Source organism: Nymphaea colorata, chromosome 6 (assembly GCF_008831285.2).
Source record: "Nymphaea colorata isolate Beijing-Zhang1983 chromosome 6, ASM883128v2, whole genome shotgun sequence".
NCBI classification, from domain to species: Eukaryota; Viridiplantae; Streptophyta; class Magnoliopsida; order Nymphaeales; family Nymphaeaceae; genus Nymphaea; species Nymphaea colorata.
The window spans coordinates 23,686,501-23,712,303 of record NC_045143.1 but is presented as its reverse complement, the minus strand read 5'-3'; the positions used below and the strand labels follow the sequence as shown (position 1 = coordinate 23,712,303).

The 25,803-nt window shown below is 42.9% G+C and overlaps 1 protein-coding gene across 2 annotated transcripts in view; it reads left to right on the top strand.

Annotated features, from left to right (window-relative positions):
- Positions 1–25,803, top strand: part of LOC116256790 (phototropin-2-like) — a 106,726-nt gene that overhangs the window by 30,459 nt on the left and 50,464 nt on the right. Inside the window, exons 9-13 of one of the 2 annotated variants that reach the window (XM_031633276.2) lie at positions 6,069–6,175; positions 6,333–6,382; positions 6,532–6,636; positions 8,047–8,106; positions 9,868–9,957. In XM_031633276.2, the coding sequence (XP_031489136.1) occupies positions 6,069–6,175; positions 6,333–6,382; positions 6,532–6,636; positions 8,047–8,106; positions 9,868–9,957 (412 nt within the window). Of the gene's footprint in view, positions 1–6,068; positions 6,176–6,332; positions 6,383–6,531; positions 6,637–8,046; positions 8,107–9,867; positions 9,958–17,233; positions 18,687–25,803 lie in introns of those variants that run through there. The other variant, XM_050078315.1, reaches the window with a different exon arrangement.

Genomic DNA, 25,803 nt, shown 5'->3' with positions numbered 1-25,803 from the left:
TTGAATGGGAACATTCTCAGTTCTATAAGCCCCAATTTCAGATTGAGCAGTGTTGATGGGGGACGAGGAAGACGCTGCCATAATTATAGACCAGCCTTACAAAGAGAACAAAAAAGAACCAGCAGCAACAATACACTGGCGGCAACACTGGACAGCAACGGCAGAAAGAGTGGTGACTAAGAGCAGGGCAGCGATCCAGCAGCAGAAGAACACCAGACCTCACGGTAGCAACCAAGGCAGAGTCTGGCGGCCTGTGCAGAACAGACGAAGAAGGAGGAAGACGACGGGGGACCAGAACGGGGCGACGTTGTCGGGCAGCCTGGGCAGAACAGACGAAGGAGGAAGACGACCGGGGACCAGCATGGGGCGACGCTGGAACTCCAATGGCGTCGGGTCAAAAACAGGGACCGACAGAGTAACGTCGGGCGACTCAGAGAACCGCGGGCGATGCAGCTGGTGGAGCTGCTGGCGGCGACGGCAAGCAAGGCAGAAACAGAGAGTCGCCGGAACTCCAGATGGCGTCGAGGGACTCCTACGGCGTCGAGGCGTCACCGGAACTCCAACAGCGTCGAGAGCGTCGCTTTAAGAGACGCCGGAACTCCAACGGCGTCGGGTGATGACCACGTCGGGCGATGGGCAATGAACAGTACCGGCACGAGTCTTCCTCTCACACGGCCACAACAGAAACAAAAACTCGAATCAGTCACGCCGGAGCTTCACGGCTCTGATACCATGTAGAAACACGAAGATCAAGAACAAAGGAATAAGATGAACACAATGTAACATGGAAAAACCCTCAACAAGAGGAAAAAAAACCACGGACGAAGAGGAACTGGCGCCCATTAGCGACCAGACTCTCTCTCTCTTAAGATTTTCATTAACCTTTAAGATTAGGGTTTACACTAATATAAGTATGCCCTAACAAGGACATACTGGATCGGGTCCAGACCCGGACCCATACACCAAGATCCGTCAACAGATTCATACAAAATCACATCTAAGTGTATGATAAAAATGTCCCAAAACATAGAATTGATGTCTAACAAAAACAAGACAATAATACAATCAAAATAAGAAGCGGCAGCGCTACAAAAGACCCAAAACCTCCTCAGTAGGATGTGAGTGAAGCCATCTGCTCAACCTGCTGCCCCTGGTCCACCAAAACCTGAGAAATGAAACAACAGAGGGCTTAGCCTTCGCAGTATGGCAACAAGCCAGAAAAATTCCAAACCCTCTTAGGTAGGGCTCAAATCTGAGAACAATCATAAAAACAATATATCGTCATGTAGTGTCAGGACATAGGCACATCATTTGCCAAGAAAACTCCTAACATAGACCACAACATGAAAAGGCCACAGTAACACAATCTCAATCACATGCAAGACATGCTTAAACATTCCATTTCAGTCATAGCATTCACATGCCCATCAATCACATACATTCGTTCACACACATTTCATTCACATACATTCATTTTCATTAGCTTTAGTGAATTGACAGTTCCTGTGGGTGCAAACACAGGCACGCGCACACCGCGGGCGGCCCATAGCCGAGAGACAACCCCCGTGGTGGCCCAGAACAGTATGGATCCATTCATCCGCTGCAGCGATAGAGCACTCATCCATGGATATGTGAATTCCAAGGAGAGATACTCAGCCTTCCCTAGGACACCCAGCTTGGGAAGGCGGGAGCCCAACGCTCCAAGCACATCACACAACAGTACCCTGGGGCCTTGCACTACCTGCGCTCCAAACAGGCGAGACCAGTGGCGAAAGCAGACGTCTCCCAAACACATAGCCACATCCCACTGGCCTCTCATCTCTTATTCTTTCATTATTATCATTATAATAGCACATTCACAAAATGACTGGCTAGCTCATGAGGTTGGTACACTTCACGAGTCCATCCACACCTCCAATTGCCTCCACACGAGGTCTACACATAACATTAACAATCATAGCTAGCCGTCATACAATACGGGTACAACTACCCTCCAATTTCAATCAATTGCATTATTGCCCACGGCAATACATATGCAACAAATCACAACATTCACATCTTATCAAACACATCAATCAGATCTTTCAAAACTTGGCCAAATCCCGAAGGGTAGTCTCGATCCGTGATGGCTCGTAGCTGTCCTATGCAATTATCATTTTATGATGCCCCCTAATGCACAATCGGGGTCGAGGAGACACTCGACTCGATACCCCACCTCATCTGTCCTAAACAATTATCAATTCTAGCATGCACATGCAAATGCATAACATTTTCAAAACATACTTCTAATAGATTTCCAAAACATAGCTTGTCACATGACAAATCATTCACAATCACACACATCAGTCACACCCTTCAAAACTTAGCCAAACCACAGAGAGTAGTCTGGATCCGTGATTGGCTCGTATCTGTCCTAGACAATTATCATTCTAGGATGCTTTCTAATACATAATTGGGGTCGAGGAGATACTCGACTCGATACCCCACCTCATCTGTCCTAAACAGTTATCAATTCTAGCATGCACATGCAAATGCGTAACATTTTCAAAACATGCTTCTCATAGCCTTTCAAAACAAATCACATCATATATCAAACAATTTGCATGCATACACACATTCATTCACAAAACAATCCATCAATCACATCACAATCCTAGGATATCACGATCGTAGGAACACACATTCACACAATTGCCCAAGCAGGGATTTGCTTGGAATGCCGCCATACCTGTCGTGCGTCTACTAAACACCTCGAACTAGGACCCACGTTGCTGAAGGCCTACTTGACGTGCCCGGTGTACCTGCAAACATAACCAAATGGTAAGTTCTCTACTCGTTTCGCTTACAATCGATACAAATCTGAAAATACCATCATCGAGGCATGTCTTCGCCTCAAATGGGTGTCGACCCACGAAGCCCTCCAAAAAGGGTCTTTTCCCAACCCACGAGGTTGCCACCAACGATTAGAACTCAAACTTATATTCGACTTATCACATGTGCGATTCTCACTTGTTTTCCATAGTTGAGGCGTCTTCCCTACTATTAAGATTCTCAACATACAACGCATATATACATCAATAGAAGCCTATTTCCCAAGCTTGCTAAAACGGTTCTAAACCTTCACCACAACATCACAATCTCTACCATGCTTCCCTATTGCTTCGAAGATCAACACATCATGCTAGAAAAACACTTATGCACATAGGTCCTCGTCCGTCTCAAAATGGGCATAAACTTCCCCAAAATAGCGACATCTCTAGCATGCCTTCTAAATCATCAATTTGTAATTCTAGCATGCTCAAACAATAATTATATGTACTCCAACAGAAAATTACAACAATCTAAGCTCGATTAGGCCTTTCTCACCCCAATCTTAGAATTCAAACTGTCGTAGTGCTCCCGGCAGCCACTTCAAGAGTTCGATTGAGCTCCAACATCAACGATTGATCGCTGCCTCCACCACCAACACATTCTAGTCGCTGGTATGAGGGGAAAGATGTGTCCCCTAGCTGCAAATCCAAACCAACAGTCACCAAAAGTCAAAATCAATGGAAAGGTGGTTTAAGAGAGGGGTCTGTCGTTACAAGAAGCCCACGGTAGTTGTGTGGGAGGCTGAAAACAAGTGGGAGAGGGCGCTGACAAAGAGGAGAGACTGAGAGAGAGATGTCGGACAAGAGGGGAGAGACAAGAGAGGGCAGCAAAGGATAGGGAACGTGCGGATGAGAGCTGGCGGGAAGGGGAAGGAGAGAGTGAGGTGCATAGACAGAGAGGGCGAGACAGTGTGGGAGAGGCGGAGAGACGGGCATAGCATGGGAGAGACAGACAGAGAGGGCGACAGTGGGTGAGAGTGGTGGAGGAGAAGAAGGGAGAAAGAAGGGATAGGGAGAGGGAGACCGACGGCTTACCTGTGCAACGCCGTCGCTGTCGCCGCCGCCGTTGTCCTTCCCCCGTCGGCCCAAGCATCGTTGTCGCCACACTACCGCCTTCCTCTTCTCACACGGTCGAGCCAAAGGAAAAAGACGAAGTGGAGGACGAGGGGGAAGAGGCCCCCGCGTCGGGCGCCTCACGCAAGTGGGCTCGGGTCCGGGTCTGGACCTTATCCGACCCACCTGAAAATGCCGAACGTTACATAACTGTACTTGATACTAAAGGTTGATTATATTTTGGGAAACTAAGACATAGATGATAGAGCTCCATGGTTTTTATTTGCATGTCTCCGCCCACAAGTTATTCAGCATCCCTCTTGAAATAGTTGAGCATTTTAACCCCTTTAAAAGACAGGGATTTTTCTGACAAGTTTTGCACTTCAAAATAGCTTATGGATTGCCTTAGATGGAAACAGTTAATATTTAAAGTAAGTGGTCGAGCACAGATTTAGTCACTACTTTTTTTTTCTCTAGGATATGTATGACTTCAATAAGTAAACCTATTGAAAGCTAGATCCTTCTATTGTATGACTTCAGTGAGGATATGCCTTTCCTCCATTTTTGTTTTCATTCTGACCTTTCTTTTTCTTTTTATTGTTGCTTCATCACCTTGTCTGCGTACAACCCAAGTCTAGCTTTTAGGATGCCAAAGTCTGGTCGTCTTGGTCCATAGCCTTATAGGATGCAAGCTAAAGCTAGCTGTGAGCGCATTGAGATCCACCATATATTGGGCCCTCTTGTCAGTTTTGGGCTGAGTCGTTACAAAGCCTCCCTTTATTTATTTGTACCTCCCTTATTCCTTTCTTTTTTTCTTATTCCACATTTTTTCCCTTCTTCCCATTGTCTTTCTTTTTCTTGCTTTTCTGCTTTTGTTACCATCCTTCCTTTTTCTTCATCTTTAAAATTTTTTGTGCTGGTCTTACAATTTTTCCTATTAGATATCACAGTTCCTGTATAGTTGCTGGTAAATTAGTCATGTTTTATTTGTTGCAAATATTAGATGATCATAACTATTTGCCAGAATAGAATGTTGAACAGATTTTGCATGTTTGTGTGTTGCAGAGTTCGTAGTGTTAATTCACTAAATGCCTTTTTTCTTTTCCTAGTATAGTTAAATGCCTGTGTTTCTTAAATTTTTTTTCTGTAGTGTCGTTAATGCATGCTATAAAATCTGAATATTTGTAATGTACATATACTTTCCTGCTTGTCTTTTGCATGTTTATACCATAGTAGTTGCTGCCCTTTTTCCTTAAAGATTAGTCTGTGTGTCTTAAGTTGTCAGATCATTTCTTAAACTTGTTGAATTAGTTGTGCTTGTTGTGCACAGTATATAACTATGACATGTATGAAGCGTTGTTCAAAATTCTGAAAATAGATGCATGAAAGATTTCAAAATTTAGTTGTATTTTTTTTCTCATTCTTGCTTTTGTGTTTTATGGAGTGCCTCGATCTGCCTAGTCATGACTAGTCCCTGGGTTAGATCGACTACCTAAGGCTTTTGTCTACATTATATATGTTACAATAAATAAACATCCAAATAACATTACTTTCTTGCAGTAGGATTTTGTTCTCATTACTCAAGTTTATTAATCACGAAGATATAGAAAATTTGCAAAGAGGAAGGGCTACATGGCAGTTTCCATTGCAGACTTTCTTTCCTCTTTCTAGTTCAAGTAGTGCTTGTAATGTGTGCAGCATATACAAAAGATCACAAATTTGGAAAAAAGGACATAAGTATGAATATTAACTGCAGTTGCTCTCTTAGGGAAGAAAATTCTTCTCCAAGTGCTGGAATAATATCTACTACCTTGCTGGTATCTTCCTGATTTCAATTTGAAGATTTACATATATAGAAGAACCTGTTTGGAAAAAAAAAAAAAAATCCTGCAAAGTTCCAATTAGTTACAGATCCTAAATGGAAGAACTTAACCTTGAAATCTTTTTTTCTTCCTATACATTTTTAACTTGTCTAATTGACAAAAATGTATCTATCTGGCTACTTCCTGTAACATTAACTAGGATTACTCCCTTAGGAAAATGAACTCTAATGGTTTCTTTGTCATAGGAAACTTCAAATGGTAGTTTTGATTTTTATTAGAGGACAAACTCATAGATAATGTTGGTGAAAAATGGATTCAACAGGTTTCTCCAAGGTCCTGAAACTGATCAAGAAGCTGTATCCAAAATAAGAGATGCTATTAAAGAACAAAGGGAAGTCACTGTTCAGTTGATTAACTACACAAAGAATGGTGAGCCTTTGATAGTTTTATTCTTGAGTATAATGCAAATCTATAGACACATTGGCTAATGACATTTTTCTAAAAATCCTAGGGAATGAAATGAATGATCTAAGTGATCATAAAAAATTTCTGGAGATGCTAAGCTTTTCATTTTACATCTTTGCAGGGAAAAAGTTTTGGAACTTATTTCATTTGCAGCCTATGCGTGACCAGAAGGTGAATTTTGGGAGTACCATCCTAATAATTCTGTTTTAGAAGTTCACTATTGAACCTTTGCAAAATTTCATCATTTAGTTGTTACAATGCATCTGGTTCTTTCTGACTTTTCCGCAAAATCATCTAATTGGCTGCAATCTTCTTATTAGGGTGCACTTCAATACTTCATTGGTGTCCAATTAGATGGAAGTGATCATGTTCAGCCTCTTCAAAATCGTCTTTCAGAAGCCTCAGAAATGGAGAGCACTAAATTGGTAGAGATTTATGCTTTCTTCATCACGGAAATTTTTTATTTAGCATATTCTTACTAATTAATGATTTCATGTTAGCTGTTAGGCATAGATTAGCTTTATCATTCATGGATACAAGTGCTATTGTCAGCATTCTTTAGATGGGATTTCTTAATGAGCATTTTGTAATAATTTGTGGGTGAAGTATGAAACTTAAAAGTTCAGTAACATTTGAAAACTGAGGACAATGTTTGCATTCACTATTTGGAGTAGTGGGAATAGGACGAATTTCAGAATAGATATCTTGAAATTGTGAGGAATAAAGCGAACATTTCGAGAAATTTCTTAGTTCTTAAAAAATTAGAAGTATATATTTAATAATTAAATTTTATAAATAGGAAAAACAGTAACGATATATGGAAAAATGAAGAAATCTTTATGCATGTCATTCAAGAAGAAATGGTAATCTAAGAATGTAGCGAGATCTTTGAATGAGTGCCTGGGGCTGGCACCTCAAATACATGGACCCAACTTCTTTTTATTATTTTAGTGTAATTCTATTTTTCTGTATTTAACTCATATGTTTTTGTGTATATTGAAGACTGATTACTAATTAATGATAATGGAGTTATTTTTATTGGTTTAAAACTTTAAACATGAAAACAACTAGCTTAATTTGGAGATCGCTAAAGAGGTAAGAGAGTAAATGTTCTGTTACCCTTTATATCCCTTGCAGCTTATTGAATTGCAAAGAGAAATATTCAGTTCAAAAATTTGTGAAAAGAAATGGTGATCATGCGTCATGTACTACTTGTAGCTTGTAGACTGATACTACATTTAATGAATCTAGCAGAGGCCGCTTCTAAGGAAGGATTGGCCATTTTCCTCCCTATTGTTGGCTGTAGGTTTTGCTTCCATTATGTTGTTGATTTCTTTTTTCTTTTCTTTTTTTTATATATAAAGTGCACTGCCTTAGTTGGCTACGGTCTACCATTATGGACCTATGACAAGTTGCAAATTGAGGTTGTGTCTGGATGATACCCTAAAAAAGTGACATATTTTGAAAACCAGGTTTTGTGAAAACATGCTTTTTTTCTAGTTTCCAAAACCTGCTTTGTGCAAGGAGAGGTGGGGAGGGGTTATTTACGCCCTTTTGAAAAAAATCATTTTTTCAGAACTGGGTTTTTCACAAATTCAGTTTTGACCATCACCCAAACATGCTTTAAATGTGGTTGGAGGCAAAACAACATTTTTCTTTCAAAATGGCGTTTAAGAGTGTCACCCAAACACACCTTAAATGCATGCATCAGTAGGCAACTAGATATTGGTAGTAAGGATATATGATTCCCATGTCCTCAAGAATAAAACTGTATGTAACTGGGCTCCATTTTACTTTGGTTTGATATAACTTATTAGAGGCTTATTTGTCTTCAGGTGAAAGCCACTGCTGAGAATGTTGATGAAGCAGTTCGTGAACTCCCAGATGCGAATTTGGTAAGGTATTGTTCCTGTGCTGGAAAATAGTTAGCATACGGTATGCAAAATAGTCCACTGTTTCCTGGGATGTTCTCTTGTGAATACATCAACATTGGATTTTTAGGAAAACAATGGGAAGCTTGCATCAAAAGTATAATCATTGTGATGGGCATAATCTCAAAATAAATCTCAGGAAGCTCAGGCAGAAATGAAATTCCAAAGGCTCCTAGAGTGACAGAAAAATGCACATAAGAAATTTCATGTATATAACAAGTGCATATGAATTATGCAAGCAGACCATAGTAAAAGACATTAGCAGTTGGGGCTGTCAACATTCAGGCAGTGTAGGCAATCTTGATAAGCAATATAACAGCAAAAAGTATGCAGACAAACGAACACACACATAAGTATATACATATGAGACATAGTACTGTAAATATATACACATAATTTGTACATAGATAAATAACTTATTTCTTATATTCCTTTCTAACATAATCACAGTCCACTTTATGTGCTTCATGTGGCCATTGAAGTATATGAAACTCTTGTCATCACAACATAGTTTGGGCTCCTTCATATGGACCACCATATCTCGAGTAGTAGCCTCAACTACACTATTTCTGTGTAAGTAGGTGCCATGGCTTTATACTCTGCTTCAGTAAATAATGGTGATACATTTTGCTGCTTCTTACAGTGTGAAGACATAAGAGATTCTCCTACAAATACGCAGAACATATATTTTTCAAGGGATCTCCCGCTTTCAGTTTTAACTTTATACCTTCATTTACAACCTATAATTTTCTTATCTATTGGTAACTATTGTATGTCCCCACTGTTGACATGTTTTAATGCTTCTAGTTCTCTATGCATAGCTTGCCATCAATTTTATCTTTTGCTTTATTATAATTACATGATAGGAATACATGGTCATTAAGCAAGCTCTAAACTTAGGTAAAATGGTTTCATAAGACACAAACTTATTAGGAACTTTAGGTACTTATTAGGATCTTCATAGTGGATTGGCTTGTTTGGTTGATTTGGAAAACTGGAACACATTCATTCATGACAATCTACAATAGAAAAGCAAGTTGTGATTGTTTGCAACAGTGGCTAATGCAAAAGGAACAAAAATATATATCCATTGTCATGCATGGGTGTTAAGTTTTATGAGAATGCATACAAAGAAGAGAGAACTTCATGCAGCTGTGACATGCTTTGCTACTTCATATCTTAGACTTCATGGCATTGGATGTCACAAGAAGGATTTGAAGGCACTATTTTTCTCTTCAAAATTTAGAATGTATACTAAAGAGCCTGGTGCTAATAATGTGTTCATATTATTCTTAATGGCAATGAGTTTTTCTATATGGTTTTGAATTATAAGCCCACGTTGCTCTAAAGAATGGTAAAAAATGGTAAATCGAAGAGTTGAAACTTACTTCAGTGGTCAATTAGTGTTATCTAGTTTTGAGCAAGCAATTGTTATAAAAGTTTTTTTTTTTTAACAATAAGAAAGTTTCAAGCTGCTTCTACCTCTTAGCTTCTGAGAAGGATTGTGAAAGCATCACAAACATTTATAGAGCAGCAAGTTCCTCATATGCGACCCAGAGACTATTATGAGAATGCAGGACATGCCAATTTTTATGCAGGCCACAGAAGTGTTCTGTTACATTCGTGCACCGAGTTAGACCTTTTCACTGTTGCCATACTGAAAATTTTGTATAATGATCTTGATCATGAACCTTTGATATGGATTTGGTATGATATTTTGTGTAGACTCCTGATGATTTATGGGCTATTCATTCCAAACCTGTATTCCCTAAGCCACACAAAAAGGATAGCTCCTCTTGGAAAGCAATTCAAAAGGTAATGTTTATCATTCACCACATTTTATAAGCTTTTTTCTTTTTTGTATGAATATCATATTGTAGATGTTGCGAGAGAGAGAGAGAGAGGTGGAAAAAATTACTTCATTACGTGACCCTAATCTCTATTAAGAGATTAGGATTAGGGAAATTACAAAAGAAGTCCAATAAAAATAACAAAACATTTAAAGAAATCCTCCCTAACTTCCTAATATTTCATAAAACCCCTTTTGTATCTTTAACACTCCCCCTCAAGCTCGAGCATATATATCAATCATGTTTAGCTTGTTACAACATCTCAGGAAATCGCCTATGGGAAGAGCTTTAGTGAGAATATCTGCTACCTGATCTTCTGAAGAGACATGAATGGTGCTAACAATTCCTCCTTGAACTAAGTCCCGAATATAGTGGCAATCCACTTCAATGTGTTTAGTCCTCTCATGGAAGACAGGATTGTTAGCGATATATGTAGCAGCCTTGTTGTCACAATACATCTTCATTGGGAAATTCACTGAAACACCCAACTCTAAAAGTAGTGATCTAACCCACGACATTTTAGCCGCAGTTTGAGCCATAGCCCTATATTCCGACTCAGCACTAGAACGAGCCACAACATTCTGCTTCTTGCTCCTCCAGGAAATAAGATTACCGCCCACAAAGACACAAAAACCGGTAGTAGACTTCCTGTCATCTAGAGATCCAGCATAATCAGCATCACTATACGCCTCAATGTCAACACATTCTCCTTTTTTGAATCATAGCCCTTTTCCCGGGGCTGATTTCAAGTATCTTACAATCATTAGAGCCGCATCCTAGTGAACTTTTCGGGGTTTTTCCATGAATTGGCTCAACTTATTCACAACAAAGCTAATGTCGGGACGAGTGACAGTCAAATATAACAGTTTCCCTATCAGAGATCTGTAAGATCTAGAGTCAAACGGCTCTGAGTCATCATCATGTATATGAATGCGAGGATTCATGGGAAGTGTGGCAGGTTTAGCCCCCAATAGTCCCGTTTCGTGTAGAAGATCAAGAACATATTTCCTTTGAGACACTATAACTCCTTTATTACTACGAGCCACCTCAATACCAAGAAAATAACGAAGTTGTCCAAGGTCTTTTGTAACAAAGTGTTGCTGTAAAAACTCCTTTGTTTGAGCTATCTCTTGATCATTTTCCCCTGTAAGAACAATATCATCCACGTAGACAATCAATATCACAAGTCTTGCTGAGCCTCGCTTGATAAACAATGAGTGATCAAGCTGGGACCGGCGAACTCCACACTTAGATAACACTTCAGTAAGTTTTTGGAACCATGCACCGGGACTCTGTTTAAGTCCATAAATAGCCTTCTTTAATTTGCATACCTTGGAACACTCCCCCTGTCGCTCAAAATCAGGTGGTTGCTGCATATAGACGATTTCAGAAAGGTCTCTATACAGAAAGGCATTTTTTACATCCAATTGAAAAAAAGGCCACTCTCGTTGGACAGCAAGAGATATAATCAGTCGAATAGTGCCCAACCGGGCCACTGGCGAAAAAGTCTCAAAGAAGTCAACACCATAAGTCTGAGTATACCCTTTTGCGACAAGACGGGCCTTGAACCTTTCAACTGAACCATCAGAATGATACTTGATGGTGAATACCCATCATGATCCAACCACATCACAGTGTGTTGGGGGGTCTACCAAATCCCATGTCTCCCGAGAAAGAAGAGCATCCATTTCCTCCTGCATAGCTTGTCGCCAACGTGGATCTAACAAGGCGTGATGGTGCGAGGACGGGATAACATGACTAGATACAGCTTGATCAAACTGTACTAAACTTGTACTCAGATGAGCAGTAGAGACAGAATTAGATATAGGATGTAAGGTGCACTGTCGCTTGCCCTTGCGAATAGCAATAGGGAGATCTGATGCAGAATGGTCATCACTTAAACCTGAGTCAGTCTTATCAGTGGAGCTTACCTCTTGAGACGATGCTGGTGGACGGTTGAGAGAGGGACCTAGACGACGAGTGTAAACCAACGGAGGCTCAAGAAAACGTTCATGTGACCTAGGTTGAGATGATGGAAATGACTCAAGTGACACTGGTGGAATAGGAAGAGGTATAGGTGCATGCATCTCAGACGAAGAGGGACTTGACGGAGGGAAATAAGGACGAGACTCAAAGAAGGTAACATCCGCACTGATAATGTCTTTCTTAGTCAAGGGATCAAAGCATTTGTATCCCTTTTGATTGGCTGAATAGCCAATAAAGACACATTTGATGGCTTGGGCAGCAAGTTTACTTTTGTTCGGGCCTAGGATGTGTGCAAAGCAAGTGCATCCAAAAACTTTGGGAGGTAAATGAAATAATGAATGCCCTGGATATAGAATTTGAATTGGAATACGGTCTTGAATGGAGGAAGAGGGTAATCTATTAATGAGGTAACACATAGTAAGAATAGCATCACCCCAGAAATAGGCAGGCATGTGAGAATGTAACATGAGGGTACGAGCTACGTTTAGGAGTTGTCGATGTTTGCGTTCGGCTACACCATTCTGTTGGGACATATTTGGACAAGTATATTGAGGTCGAATTCCATGGTCGGCATAAAACTGAAGTAGAATGGTAGACTTGAATTCAAGAGCATTATCAGTGCGAATATTTTTGACAATGAGTCCAAACTGAGTTTTTATTTTCTTGACAAATTTAGAAAGAATACATATGACTTCGGATCTTTCCCGTAACAAGAATACCCAACTGACTCGAGTAAAATCATCAACCAAAACAAGATAATACCGAAAACGCGAGTGAAAAGGAACCCGACTAGGACCCCATACATCCACATGAATGAGATCAAAAGGACTATGACTCGACGAACTCTGACTCGAAGGAAAGCTGCTCCGTGTATGCTTGCCCATCTGGCATGCATCACATAAGAAAGACTCTGATGCAGGAATATCTGGAAACATGCGACGAAGTTTTGGTACTGACGGATGACCCAGTCTGAGATGCCATTGGAAGGGAGAAGGCTTGGAAGGGACTGAAGATGCAACAACTGGGATCGACAGAAAATAAAGGCCCTCACGTTCATGGCCGGCACCAATCATCTTCCCAGTTGGTAAGTCCTGAAAAGAACAAGAGTCAGGTTCAAAAATGACTTTACATTGTAAGTCGATAGCTAGCTGCTTCACAGATAACAAATTAATAGGAAACTGAGGAGCATACAGCACATGTGTAATAGTGCCTAAATGTGGAAGGTAAATGTCACCGCTGCCCAAAACATGGGACAACTTGCCATCAGCCAGCCTAACATGCTGTGGTGTAGAAAATCTGACAAATGATGAAAAATTCTGTGGTTGATTACAACAATGTCTAGAAGCGCCCGAGTCTATCATCCATGTCATACCTGGATCAGCAGTAGGAGCACCAACAGAGAATGCTGAATCTATAACAGTAGCATTGGTAGATGTAGAGGCAGACCTCTGAGCAAGAACACGATCATATTCATCCTTACTTAAGTTAAGAGAATATGACATAGATATAGAAGGATCAGTAGAAGACTCAACCATAGATATTGTTGCCTTTGAAATGAGTTGCTTGGGATGAAGAAGGCCCTTTGCTTGTGGCGATTCTACCTCCACCACGTCCAGAGGAAAAATTAGACCTGAGGTGAGGATGTTTGTCCCATCAACGATCCTCTAGATGACCAATTTTGCCACAATAAGAGCACTGAAATCTGCCACGTCCTGCACCACGGCCTGTACCACGTCCCCTAGTGCCTCCAAAAGAACTAGGGCCCCGTCTTCCCGATATCACAAGTGCAGAGACTGGTGTGTCATGCGTAGTCTGAGAAAGAGTGGCTGCAAAACGACTCAGCCGATTATACGTGTCTGCTAAATCTGGAAGTTCACTGCCTGTTAGAATTTGAGACTTTGCCACAGAGTATTCTGAAGATAGGCCAGATAGGAACTTCGCCACCATACCAGTCTCAACGTGTGATGCATAACAATGCTGGCAAGGTGGACGAAGAGCCTTGAATTTGCTTGTTTGAAATTCAATAGGATTGTTCTTTCTTATTACAATGCTTTTAATAGATATAGGCCTGTGTAAGAAACAGATTATGAAGACAAGCTTAACCAAGTAATCAGTAGATATATTGGAACAATTTGCTTATATTTGGGAGTCGAGTGGAGTCAGTTGCTGGATTCTCTCTTTCTCTCTCTCTCTCTCTCTCTCTCTCTACAGCCTTATGTGCTTCTTGTTGAATATTGGAGGAAGAAGGGGACGAGAGAGAGAGAGAGGGAGAGAGAGAGAGAGAGAGAGAGAGAGAGAGAGGAAAACACTTTCTTGCTTATTCACGTGACCCTAATCTCATATTAAAAGAGATTAGGGTTGGCAACATAACAATTACAAAATCAGTCCACTAAATATAAGAAAATATTTAAAGAACTATTATTCAACTTTCTAATATTGCAGAAACACTCTTTAACACTCCCCCTCAAGCTGGAGCATAGATATCAATCATGCTCAGTTTGTTACAACCTCTCAGGAAATCGCCTATGGGAAGAGCCTTGGTGAACATATCAGCTGCCTGATCTTCAGAGGAGACATGAATAGTGCTAATAATTCCTTCTTGAACTAAATCCCGAACATAGTGGCAATCCACTTCAATATGTTTTGTCCTTTCATGAAAAACAGGATTGTTAGCAATATAGGTAGCCGCCTTGTTGTCACAATACATCTTCATTGGGAGATTCATTGAAACAACCAACTATAAAAGTAATGATCTGACCCATGACATTTCAGCCGCAGTTTGAGCCATAGCCCTATATTCCGACTCAGCACTAGATCGAGCCACTACATTCTGCTTCTTGCTCCTCCAAGAAATAAGATTACCTCCCACAAAGGCACAAAAACCTGTGGTAGACTTCCTGTCATCTACAGATCCTGCATAATCAGCATCACTATACGTTTCGATGTCAACACCTTCTCCCTTTTTAAACCATAACCCCTTCCCCGGGGCTGATTTCAAGTATCTGACAATCATTAGAGCAGCATCCCAATGAACCTTTCGAGGCTTTTCCATGAATTGACTTAGCTTATTCACAGCAAAGCTAATGTCGGGGCGAGTGACCGTCAAATACAGCAGTTTCCCTATAAGAGATCTGTAAGATCTAGAGTCAAAAGGCTTTGATTCATCATCATGTATATGAATTCGGGGATTCATGGGAAGTGTGGCAGGTTTAGCTCCCAATAAACCTGTTTCCTGTAGAAGATCAAGAGCATATTTTCGTTGAGACTACAACTCCTTTACTACTACGAGCCACCTCAATACCAAAAAAATAACGGAGTTGTCCAAGGTCTTTTGTGACAAAGTGTTGTTGTAAAAACTCCTTTGTCTGAGCTATTTCTTGATTACTTTTTCCAGTGAGAACAATATCATCCACATATACAATCAATATCACTATACCAGATGTGCCTCGCTTGATAAACAATGAGTGATCAAGCTGGGATCGTTGAAATCCACACTTAGATAAAACCTCAGTTAGCTTATGGAACCATGCACGAGGACTCTGTTTAAGTCCATAAATAGCCTTCTTTAATTTGCATACCTTGGAACACTCCCCTTGTTGCTCAAAACCAGGTGGTTGCTGCATATAGACGGTTTCAGACAGGTCTTCATACAGAAAAACATTTTTCACATCCAGCTGAAATAGAGGCCAATCTCGCTGGACAGCAAGAGATATAATCAGTCGAATAGTGCCCAACCGAGCCACGGGCGAAAAAGTCTCAAAGAAGTCAACGCTATAAGTCTGTGTATATCCTTTAGCAACAAGACGTGCCTTGAACCGTTCAACTCAACCATTAGAATGATACTTGATGGTGAACACCCATTTGGAGCCAACCACATCACAGTGCATCGGTGGATCCACCAAATCCCAAGTCTCCCGAGAGATAAGAGCATCCATTTCCTCCTGCATGGCTTGCCGCCACCTTGAATCTAACAAGGCTTGATGGTGAGAAGACGGGATGATGTGGTTAGACAAAGATCGATCAAACTGCACCAAACTTGTACTCAAATGGTCAGTAGAGACAGAATTAGAAATCAGATGTAGTGTGCACTGTCGCTTGCCCTTGCGAATAGCAATGGGGAGATCATCTGCAGTGTGATCATCATTTAAACCTGTGTCAGTCTTATCAGTGGAGCTTACCTCTTGAGAAGACGCTGGTGGGCGGTTGAGAGAGGGACCCAAACGACGAGTGTAAGCTAATGGAGGATCAAGGAAACGTTCACATGACATAGATTAAGATGGAGGGATCGACTCAAATGACACTGGTGGAATAGGAAGAGGAACCGGTATAGGCATCTCAGACGGAGGACTCGAAGGAGAAAAATAAGGACGAGACTCAAAGAATGTAACATCGCACTGATAATCTCTTTCTTGGTCTGGGGATCAAAGCACTTATATCCTTTTTTATTTGCAGAGTATCCAATAAATACACATTTGATGGCTTGGGCAGCAAGTTTGTTTTTGTCGGGGTGTGCAAAGCAAGTGCATCCAAATACTTTGGGAGGTATATGAAATAGTGGTCGTTTTGGATATTGTTAGAATATGTTGCTGTGGGAACCGGATCCATTCCTGGACCCGGTTCTATGGGGCGCGGGTACCGAGGCGGGCTCGGTACCCTAGGCGGCTTCTCCTCTCTCCCTCTTTATATTGTCACTTGTGTTTAGTGTTGAATTAAGTGAAATATAATTTTTCTCTCTCCTAGGGTTGCGGTGTGCCCCTAGGTCAGAGCCTCCCCGTGGTTTTTCACCTCTTTCTGAGGTTTTCCACGTAGATTGTGTGTTCATTCTCCACTCTCTCTCTGTGTGGTTCGTGTTTCTACATGGTATTAGAGCCAGGTTAGTTGGAGAAGCGTTTTTTCCGCGGATCGTCACGTTTTTTCGTCGCCCGACGCCGTTGAAGTTCCGGCGCCGCTGCTGCCCGTGTGACGTCGCCCTGCTCTGCCGCCGCTGTCCTTTGTTCCGCAGCCGCCGTCCTCTGTTCCGGCGTCGCTGCTGCCCTTGTGACGTCGCCCTGCTCTGCCGCCGCCGTCCTCTGTTCCGCCGCCGCCGTCCTCTGTTCCGCCGTCCTCTGTTACGCCTCCGCGGTCCTCCGTTCGTCCCGTTCTTTGTTTCTGCCACCGTGGGTGGCCTCTGTGTTGCGCCGTCGCCTGCTTTACGTTGCCTCTGCCTCATTCCCGCCGTCGTCGCCGCTGCCTCCTTCCCGACGCCGTTGCCTCATTCCCGCTGCTGTGCCTCTTGTTGCTGTGTGCTAGTTTGTGATGGCAGAAGCGATGGGGACTCAAAAAGATGCCGTTCTTGACACGGGCAGCGCCTCCAAGACTGAGAACGTGCCGATCCAGGTCACCTCCATCCGTCTGACCAAGGACAATTACCTATCTTGGTCTGCCGCTCTCGAGATTGGGATTACTAGCCGTGGGCGTCTCTCTTACATCACTGGCGACAAACCTGCGCCCATCAAATCTGATCCTCAATGGGCGACGTGGGCGTTGGAGGACAGCCAAGTGAAGGTGTGGATTATCAGCTCCGTGTCATCCGATATTCAGCCCCTCATTCTGCGGAAGCCGACCTCTTTTGATATGTGGACTGTGCTTGCAAAGATGTATGGTCGCAAGAAGAGACATTTGCGCACCTATCAGATTAAACGCAGTATTTACTCTCTGACACAGGGTGATTTGTCTGTTGCTGCCTTCTATGCTGCCCTGAAGACCAAGTGGGAGGAGTTAGATTATCATGTGACTGATGAGTGGACATGCGGTTCAGATCATTCCCTCTACTGGGAAAAGGAATGGATGGACCGTACGTTTCTGTTTCTGGGAGGCCTGCGGGATGAATTTGAGTCTATTCGTAGCCAGATTCTTAATGGTGATGAGATTCCGGGGATAGAGGAAGTCTATGCTCGTGTTGAGTCTGAAGAACAACGTCGCCAGGTGATGCATCTTGACACCGGTCATGGCCCTTCTGCCTTTGTCAGCCGTGCCTCAGGGACTGGGCAGCGTCCTGCCCGACATTGCACTCATTGCCACAAGTTGGGGCATTCGGTGGATTTCTGTTGGGATCTTCATCCCGAGAAGAGACTGGTCAGAGGTCGTCCTCCCTCTGGCAAGCGTAGCCCTTCTGTGTCTGATTCCAGTCAGAGCAATTCTTCTAGTGGTGCAAAGTCCAAGTTGTCCCCTGCTCAACTCAAGGAGCTACAGGCGTACATCAGCCGTCTATCTACTAACCCTGAGGAGTCCTCCACGTCTGAAGGGGCTCAGCTAGCCCAAGCTCTCGTTGCCTCGACTGATCAAGGTAACCCTTCTCTTGGTGATTGGATTGTTGATAGTGGAGCCACTCACCACATGACAGGGGACTCTAAACTCTTTCAAGAATATCAACTTTCTTCTGGCAAGCAACGCGTGTCTATGGCAGATGGGTCTTCTATCTCTGTGGCTGGGAAAGGGAGCTTGTCCCTGTTGAACAAATACCGTCTCCACAATGCCCTGCATGTTCCAAATATTCCTGTGAACTTACATGTTCCAAATATTCCTGTGAACTTACTCTCTGTCAGCAGTATTACTAAAGAATTAAACTGTAATCTGATTTTCTCTGCTGATCATTGTTCCCTGCAGGACTTGGTGACGGGGAAGAAGATTGGGATTGGTTCGGTTACTGATGGGCTCTACAGGCTGCCGGTACAAGTTGCTTCAGCATTGATTTCTGCCACGAGTGGTCACTTGTCTGGTGTGAACGATAGATCTACTGTTCTGCGATGGCACGAGCGTCTTGGACATCTACCCTTCCAGTTAATAAAGAAGTTGTTTCCTCATTTGTTTGCTTCTGTCTCAATTGACTCCTTCGCTTGTGAAGTGTGTCAATTGGCTAAACATGTCAGGGCTTCGTACCCTATTTCTTTGAATAAAACCACTCATCCGTTTGCCTTAGTTCATTCCTGTAGAAACATGCAACACACGAAAGAAGAAGAGGGGAACACACGATATACGTGGAAAAACCTCAGAAAGAGGAAAAAACCACGGGAAGCTCTAACCTAGGTGCACACCGCAACCCTAGGAGAGAGAAAATTATTTTCACTTAATCACACAATTACACTTAAGTGAAGATTATATAGGAGGGAGAGAAGAATGCCGCCTAGGGTACCGAGCCGGCCTCGGTACCCGTGCCCCATGGGACCGGGTCCAGAAATGGACCCGGTTCCCCATTACATCTATTTTAACACTCCCCCTCAAGCTTGGCATACATGTCAAACATGCCAAGCTTGCTAACATTTTTCTCAAATTGAGATGTACATAAAGACTTAGTTAAAACATCAGCAACTTGATCTTCAGACTTCATGTAGGGCAGGATCAACTCCTTAGAATCTATGCGTTCCCGTATGAAATGGCGATCGATCTCCACATGTTTGGTTCTGTCGTGCAAGACTGGATTGTTTGCCAAGTTAATAGCCGACTTGTTGTCACAATACATCCTCATCTTCTCTTCCATTTTCACCCCAATATCTGCTAACAGAATTTTGAGCCATAACATTTCTGTAACCCCCATGGCAACCGCCCTGTATTCAGCCTCAGCACTGGACCTGGAACAAACTTCTTGTCTTTTACTTCTCCATACCACCAGGTTACCTCCAAGAAAGATGCAGTATCCTGTGGTAGACCTTCTAGTATCTGTGCAACCTGCCCAGTCGGCGTCAGAGTATCCTTCAATACTGAGTTGACTTTGTCGAGTATAGAGCAGTCCTTTCCCTGGGTCATTCTTTAGGTATCTCAATACTCTTTCAGCACTTTTCCAATGACAATCAGTAGGGGCATGCATAAACTGACTTAACACACCCACAGCATACGTAATATCCGGGCGAGTAAGGGTGAGATAAATGAGTTTACCAACCAGCCGCTGATACCTCCCTTTTCCTTCCTCATCCAAGATCGTCCCAGTTTTGATACTTATCCTTGTGCCAGACTCCATTGGAGTAAGAAAGGGCCTGCATCCCAGTTTACCTGTCTCTTTTAGAAGGTCCAAAGTGTATTTCCTTTGGCTCATAACAAGACCAGTCTCAGATCTAGCAATCTCAATTCCCAAAAAATACCTCAGTTTACCCAAATCTTTGAGGTCAAATTCAGCAGCTAACGTTTCTTTCATCTTCCTTTTTTCTTCTTCGTCATCACCTGTGACAATCATATCATCAACATATACTAGTAGGAGGCTCACCAGACCATTTCTCTGCTTGATGAAGAGGGTGTGATCACCATTTCCCTGTTTATATCCATTAGTCTTCATCACAACCCTTAGTCTTTCAAACCACGCTCTAGGGGACTGCTTGAGGCCATACAATGCTTTCTTGAGATAACAACACTTTCCTTTCTGCGCATATCCAGGCGGCATGCTCATATAGACTTCTTCCTCAAGGTGCCCATTCAAAAAGGCGTTCTTGACATCAAGTTGGTCCATGCTCCACTTCTTTTGTACTGCCAGAGCTAAGATGACCCTTACTGTCTTCAGTTTAGCAACAGGAGCGAACGTCTCAAGATAGTCAATCCCATATTTCTGGCTAAACCCCTTTGCAACAAGACGAGCTTTATAGCGTTCTACAGTGCCATCAGGTTTGTACTTCACAGTAAACACCCACTTGGAACCAACTAAGTGAGTTCCATTAGGAATATCAACAACCTCCCACGTATTGTTCTTTGCCAGGGCGTCCATCTCCTCTGTCATGGCCTGTAGCCATTTGGGATCCTCCCTGGCATCCTCCACTGACCTGGGAATAACAGCCATAGATAAAGAGGTAATAAAGCACTTGTAGTCTTTACTGAGTTTAGCATACGAGACAAATCTCTGAATAGGGTGAGAAGTACATGACCTGGTGCCTTTGCGTAGGGCTATGGGAAGATCTTCATTCATTGGACTTGGATCATCCGGGGAGCTCACAAGATCGGGATTGGTAACATCAACAACCTCCATCACATCATTCTTCTTCCTGGTGTATACCTGACCAAACAAATGATCACGGGACTGTTCTTCCACAGGGCCCCCTTCCATCTGACTGTCTCTGTCCTCACTGACTGTGTCATCCACACTCACACTCGGAGAACTAGCCGTGTAATCCAAGAAATCTGTGAACTGAATCAACTGATGCGAAGAATACTCGTCCACTCTCTCACCTAAACACTCCCCCTGAAGAGGATTCGCAGGAAAGTATGCCTCGTGTTCATGAAAGGTAACATCCCTGGAGACATAGACTCTGGAAGTGCTAGGGTCAACACACTTGTATCCCTTCTGAGTGGAGGAATACCCCAAAAAGACCGCTTTGATGGACCGAGGATCAAGTTTCTTGAGAGTGGGACTATGATCATGGACAAAGCAAATACACCCAAACACCCGAGGGGTCAAAGGCCAGGGACTCTGATTAGGCCACAAAACAGAATAAGGGGAATGTCCATTCAACACACGAGTAGGCATACGGTTAATGAGATGAGCACTAGTGAGAAGTGCATCACCCCAATACCGCTTAGGGACATGACGTTGAAACATAAGGGCACTATAACAACCCGACCCACTCCCGAGTTCGGGCCCCTGGTTCGACGGATCCCAACCCGCCCCCTAGCAATTTCGGTTCCAATCCTAAAAAGGCTAGGAACCAGGACAATCATCTCATTAATAGCCTCCCATTATAAGCCCTTGAAGATTCCTCACAATCTTCGATACGGGACTAAACTTCTGGGGTGTTACAATCCACCCCCCTTAAAGCACACGCGTCCGCGCGTGTGGGACCCCAGGTCCGAGTGTTGAAACTGCTCTGATACCATGTAGAAACATGCAACACACGAAAGAAGAAGAGGGGAACACACGATATACGTGGAAAAACCTCAGAAAGAGGAAAAAACCACGGGAAGCTCTAACCTAGGTGCACACCGCAACCCTAGGAGAGAGAAAATTATTTTCACTTAATCACACAATTACACTTAAGTGAAGATTATATAGGAGGGAGAGAAGAATGCCGCCTAGGGTACCGAGCCGGCCTCGGTACCCGTGCCCCATGGGACCGGGTCCAGAAATGGACCCGGTTCCCCATTACATCTATTTTAACAATTCCGATGTTTGGGGTCCTTCTGGAGTACCCACGTGTGGTGGTTGTCACTATTTTTTGACGCTTATTGATGATTACTCTAGATGTACGTTCGTGTACTTGTTGCGAGAACGTAGTGAGGTTCCAGCAGTTGTGAAAAACTTTGTTGCCTTTGTTGAGACTCAATTCCATATTACTGTTCAAGCTTTCCGTACGGATAATGCAAGGGAATATGTCTCCCAATCCCTTGATGAATTCTTGAAAGGCAAGGGTATTGTTCATGAAACCTCTTGTAGTTATACCCCTCCTCAAAATGGTATAGCTGAACGTAAAAATCGTCATCTATTGAATGTTACCCGGGCCATTATGTTCCAACATCATGTCCCGAAGCGGTATTGGGGTGATGCACTTCTCACTAGTGCACATCTCATTAACCGTATGCCTACTAGGGTGTTGGATGGTCAGTCTCCTTATTCTACCCTGTGGCCCACTCAGAATCCGTGGCCTCTTACTCCTCGTGTCTTTGGGTGCAGTTGTTTTGTGCATAATCATAGCCCTACTCTCAAAAAACTTGATCCCCGGTCTATTAAAGGAGTTTTCCTGGGGTACTCTTCCACTCAGAAGGGGTATAAATGTGTGGATCCCACTACTTCCAAAGTGTATGTTTCGAGGGATGTCACATTTCATGAACATGAGTCGTATTTTTCGGTGAATCCTCTTCAGGGGGAGTGTCTTGGGAACAAAGGGGAAGAGTATTCCTCTAATCAGCTAATTCAGTTTATGGAGTTTTTGGATTACAAGGTTAGTCCCAGTGTGATTGACACGGTCACGGTCAGTAATGAGAAGGGCAGCCATATGGAAGGGGTCACGGTGGATGCTCAGCCCATTGTTGCCCGGGATCACTTGTTTGGCCAGGTTTATGTCAGAAAGGAGAAAGCTACAGTGGAAGATGTTGGTGATGAGGATAGAACCAATCCCAATCCTGTGATCTCCCCGGATGACCCAAGTCCATCGAATGAAGAGCTCCCCATTGCTGTGCGCAAAGGCACCAGGTCATGTACTTCTCACCCTATTCAGAGATTTGTTTCTTATGATAAGCTCAGTACAAATTACAAATGTTTTATCACAACCTTATCCAAAGTTGTTATTCCCAGGTCGGTGGATGATGCTAAGGATGATCCCAAGTGGTTACATGCTATGACAGAGGAGATGGGTGCGTTAGCTAAGAACAAAACATGGGAAGTTGTTGATATTCCTAAAGGGACACACCTAGTTGGCTCTAAGTGGGTTTACAACGTGAAGTACAAACCTGATGGCACTGTAGATCGATATAAAGCTCGTTTGGTTGCAAAGGGGTTCAGTCAGAAGTATGGAATCGACTATCTTGAGACCTTTGCCCCTGTTGCAAAGTTGAAGACCGTGAGGGTTATTCTTGCTCTTGCTGTGCACAGGAAGTGGCGCATGGACCAGCTTGATGTTAAAAATGCGTTCTTGAACGGCCATCTGGAGGAAGAAGTCTATATGAGCATGCCTCCCGGGTATGTTCAAGAGGGAAAATGTTGTCACCTCAAGAAAGCTTTGTATGGCTTGAAGCAGTCGCCTAGAGCTTGGTTTGAGAGACTAAGGATCGTTATGAAGTCTACTGGGTACAAGCAAGGAAATGGAGATCATACCCTATTCATAAAGCAGAGAGGTGGTCTGGTGAGTCTTCTCCTTGTCTACGTTGATGATATGATTGTCACTGGCAGTGACGAAGAAGAAAACAGAAAGATGAAGGAGAGATTAGCTAAGGAATTCGACCTCAAGGATCTGGGTAAGCTGAGATACTTTCTGGGGATAGAGATTGCTCGATCAGAGACAGGGCTGGTTATGAATCAAAGGAAGTACACTCTTGACTTACTAAAGGAGACAGGCAAACTTGGTTGTAGGCCCTATCTTACTCCTATAGAGTCGGGAACTAAGATAAGTATCAAGACGGGCACTATTCTGGATGAGGAAGGAAAAGGGCGATATCAGAGGCTAGTAGGTAAGCTTATCTATCTTACTCTAACTCGCCCTGATATCACGTATGCGGTAAATGTGCTAAGTCAATTTATGCATGCTCCCACGGATTGTCACTGGAAGAGTGCAGAAAGAGTGTTGGGATATCTAAAGAATGACCCAGGAAAAGGACTGTTGTATACTCGACAGGACAAACTTACTATTGAGGGCTACTCAGATGCAGATTGGGCAGGTTGCACTGACACAAGGAGGTCTACTACAGGGTATTGTATCTTTCTTGGAGGTAACCTAGTTGTTTGGAGAAGTAAGAGGCAAGAAGTATGTTCGAGGTCTAGTGCTGAGGCTGAGTACAGGGCTGTTGCAATGGGGGTTACAGAGATGCTGTGGCTGAAGATTCTTTTGACTGATATTGGTGTGGAACTGGGAGATAAAATGAAGATGTACTGTGACAACAAGTCTGCGATTAATCTTGCCAATAATCCAGTTCTACATGACAGGACCAAACATGTGGAGATTGACCGTCATTTTATCCGGGAACGCATTGACTCAAAGGAGCTGATTCTGCCATATATGAAGTCTGAAGATCAAGTTGCAGACGTCCTAACTAAAGGGCTTTGTACTTCTTCATTCGAAAAGAATGTTAGCAAGCTTGGCATGTTTGACATGTATGCCAAGCTTGAGGGGGAGTGTTAGAATATGTTGCTGTGGGAACCGGATCCATTCCTGGACCCGGTTCTATGGGGCGCGGGTACCGAGGCGGGCTCGGTACCCTAGGCGGCTTCTCCTCTCTCCCTCTTTATATTGTCACTTGTGTTTAGTGTTGAATTAAGTGAAATATAATTTTTCTCTCTCCTAGGGTTGCGGTGTGCCCCTAGGTCAGAGCCTCCCCGTGGTTTTTCACCTCTTTCTGAGGTTTTCCACGTAGATTGTGTGTTCATTCTCCACTCTCTCTCTGTGTGGTTCGTGTTTCTACAGATATAAAAGTTGAATGGGATACGTTCTTGGATGGCTGACGAGGGTAAACTGTTAATGAGGTAACATGCAGTAAGAATAGCACCCCCCCAAAAGTATGCAGGCATGTGAGAATGCAACATGAGGGTACGAGCCACATTTAGGAGTTGTCGATGTTTGCGTTCGGCAACACCATTTTGTTGGGATGTGTGTGGACAAGTATATTGAGGCCGAATTCCATGATTGGCATAAAACTGAAGTAGAATGGAAGATTTGAATTCAAGAGCATATCAGTGCAAATATTTTTGACAATGAAACCAAACTGAGTTTTTATTTCCTTGACAAATTTAGGAAGAATACATATGACTTCGGATCTTTTCCGTAACAAGAATACCCAACTGACTCGAGTAAAATCATTAACCAAAACAAGATAATACCGAAAACGCGAGTGAAAATGAACCCGACTAGGACCCCATACATCCACATGAAGAAGATCAAATGGACTTTGACTAGATGGTTCTTGACTCGAAGGAAAGCTACTCCGTGTATGTTTGCCTAATTGGCAAGCATCACAGAAGGACTCTGATATAGTAATACCTGGAAGCATGCGACGAAGTTTTGACACTGAAGGATGACCCAGTCTGAGATGCCACTGAAAAGGAGAAGGCTTTGAGGAGAATGAAGAGGCAGCAACATTTACTGGGACAGACAAGAAATAGAGACCCTCACGTTCATGGCCGCCACCAATCATCTTCCCAGTTAGTAAATCCTGAAAAGAACAT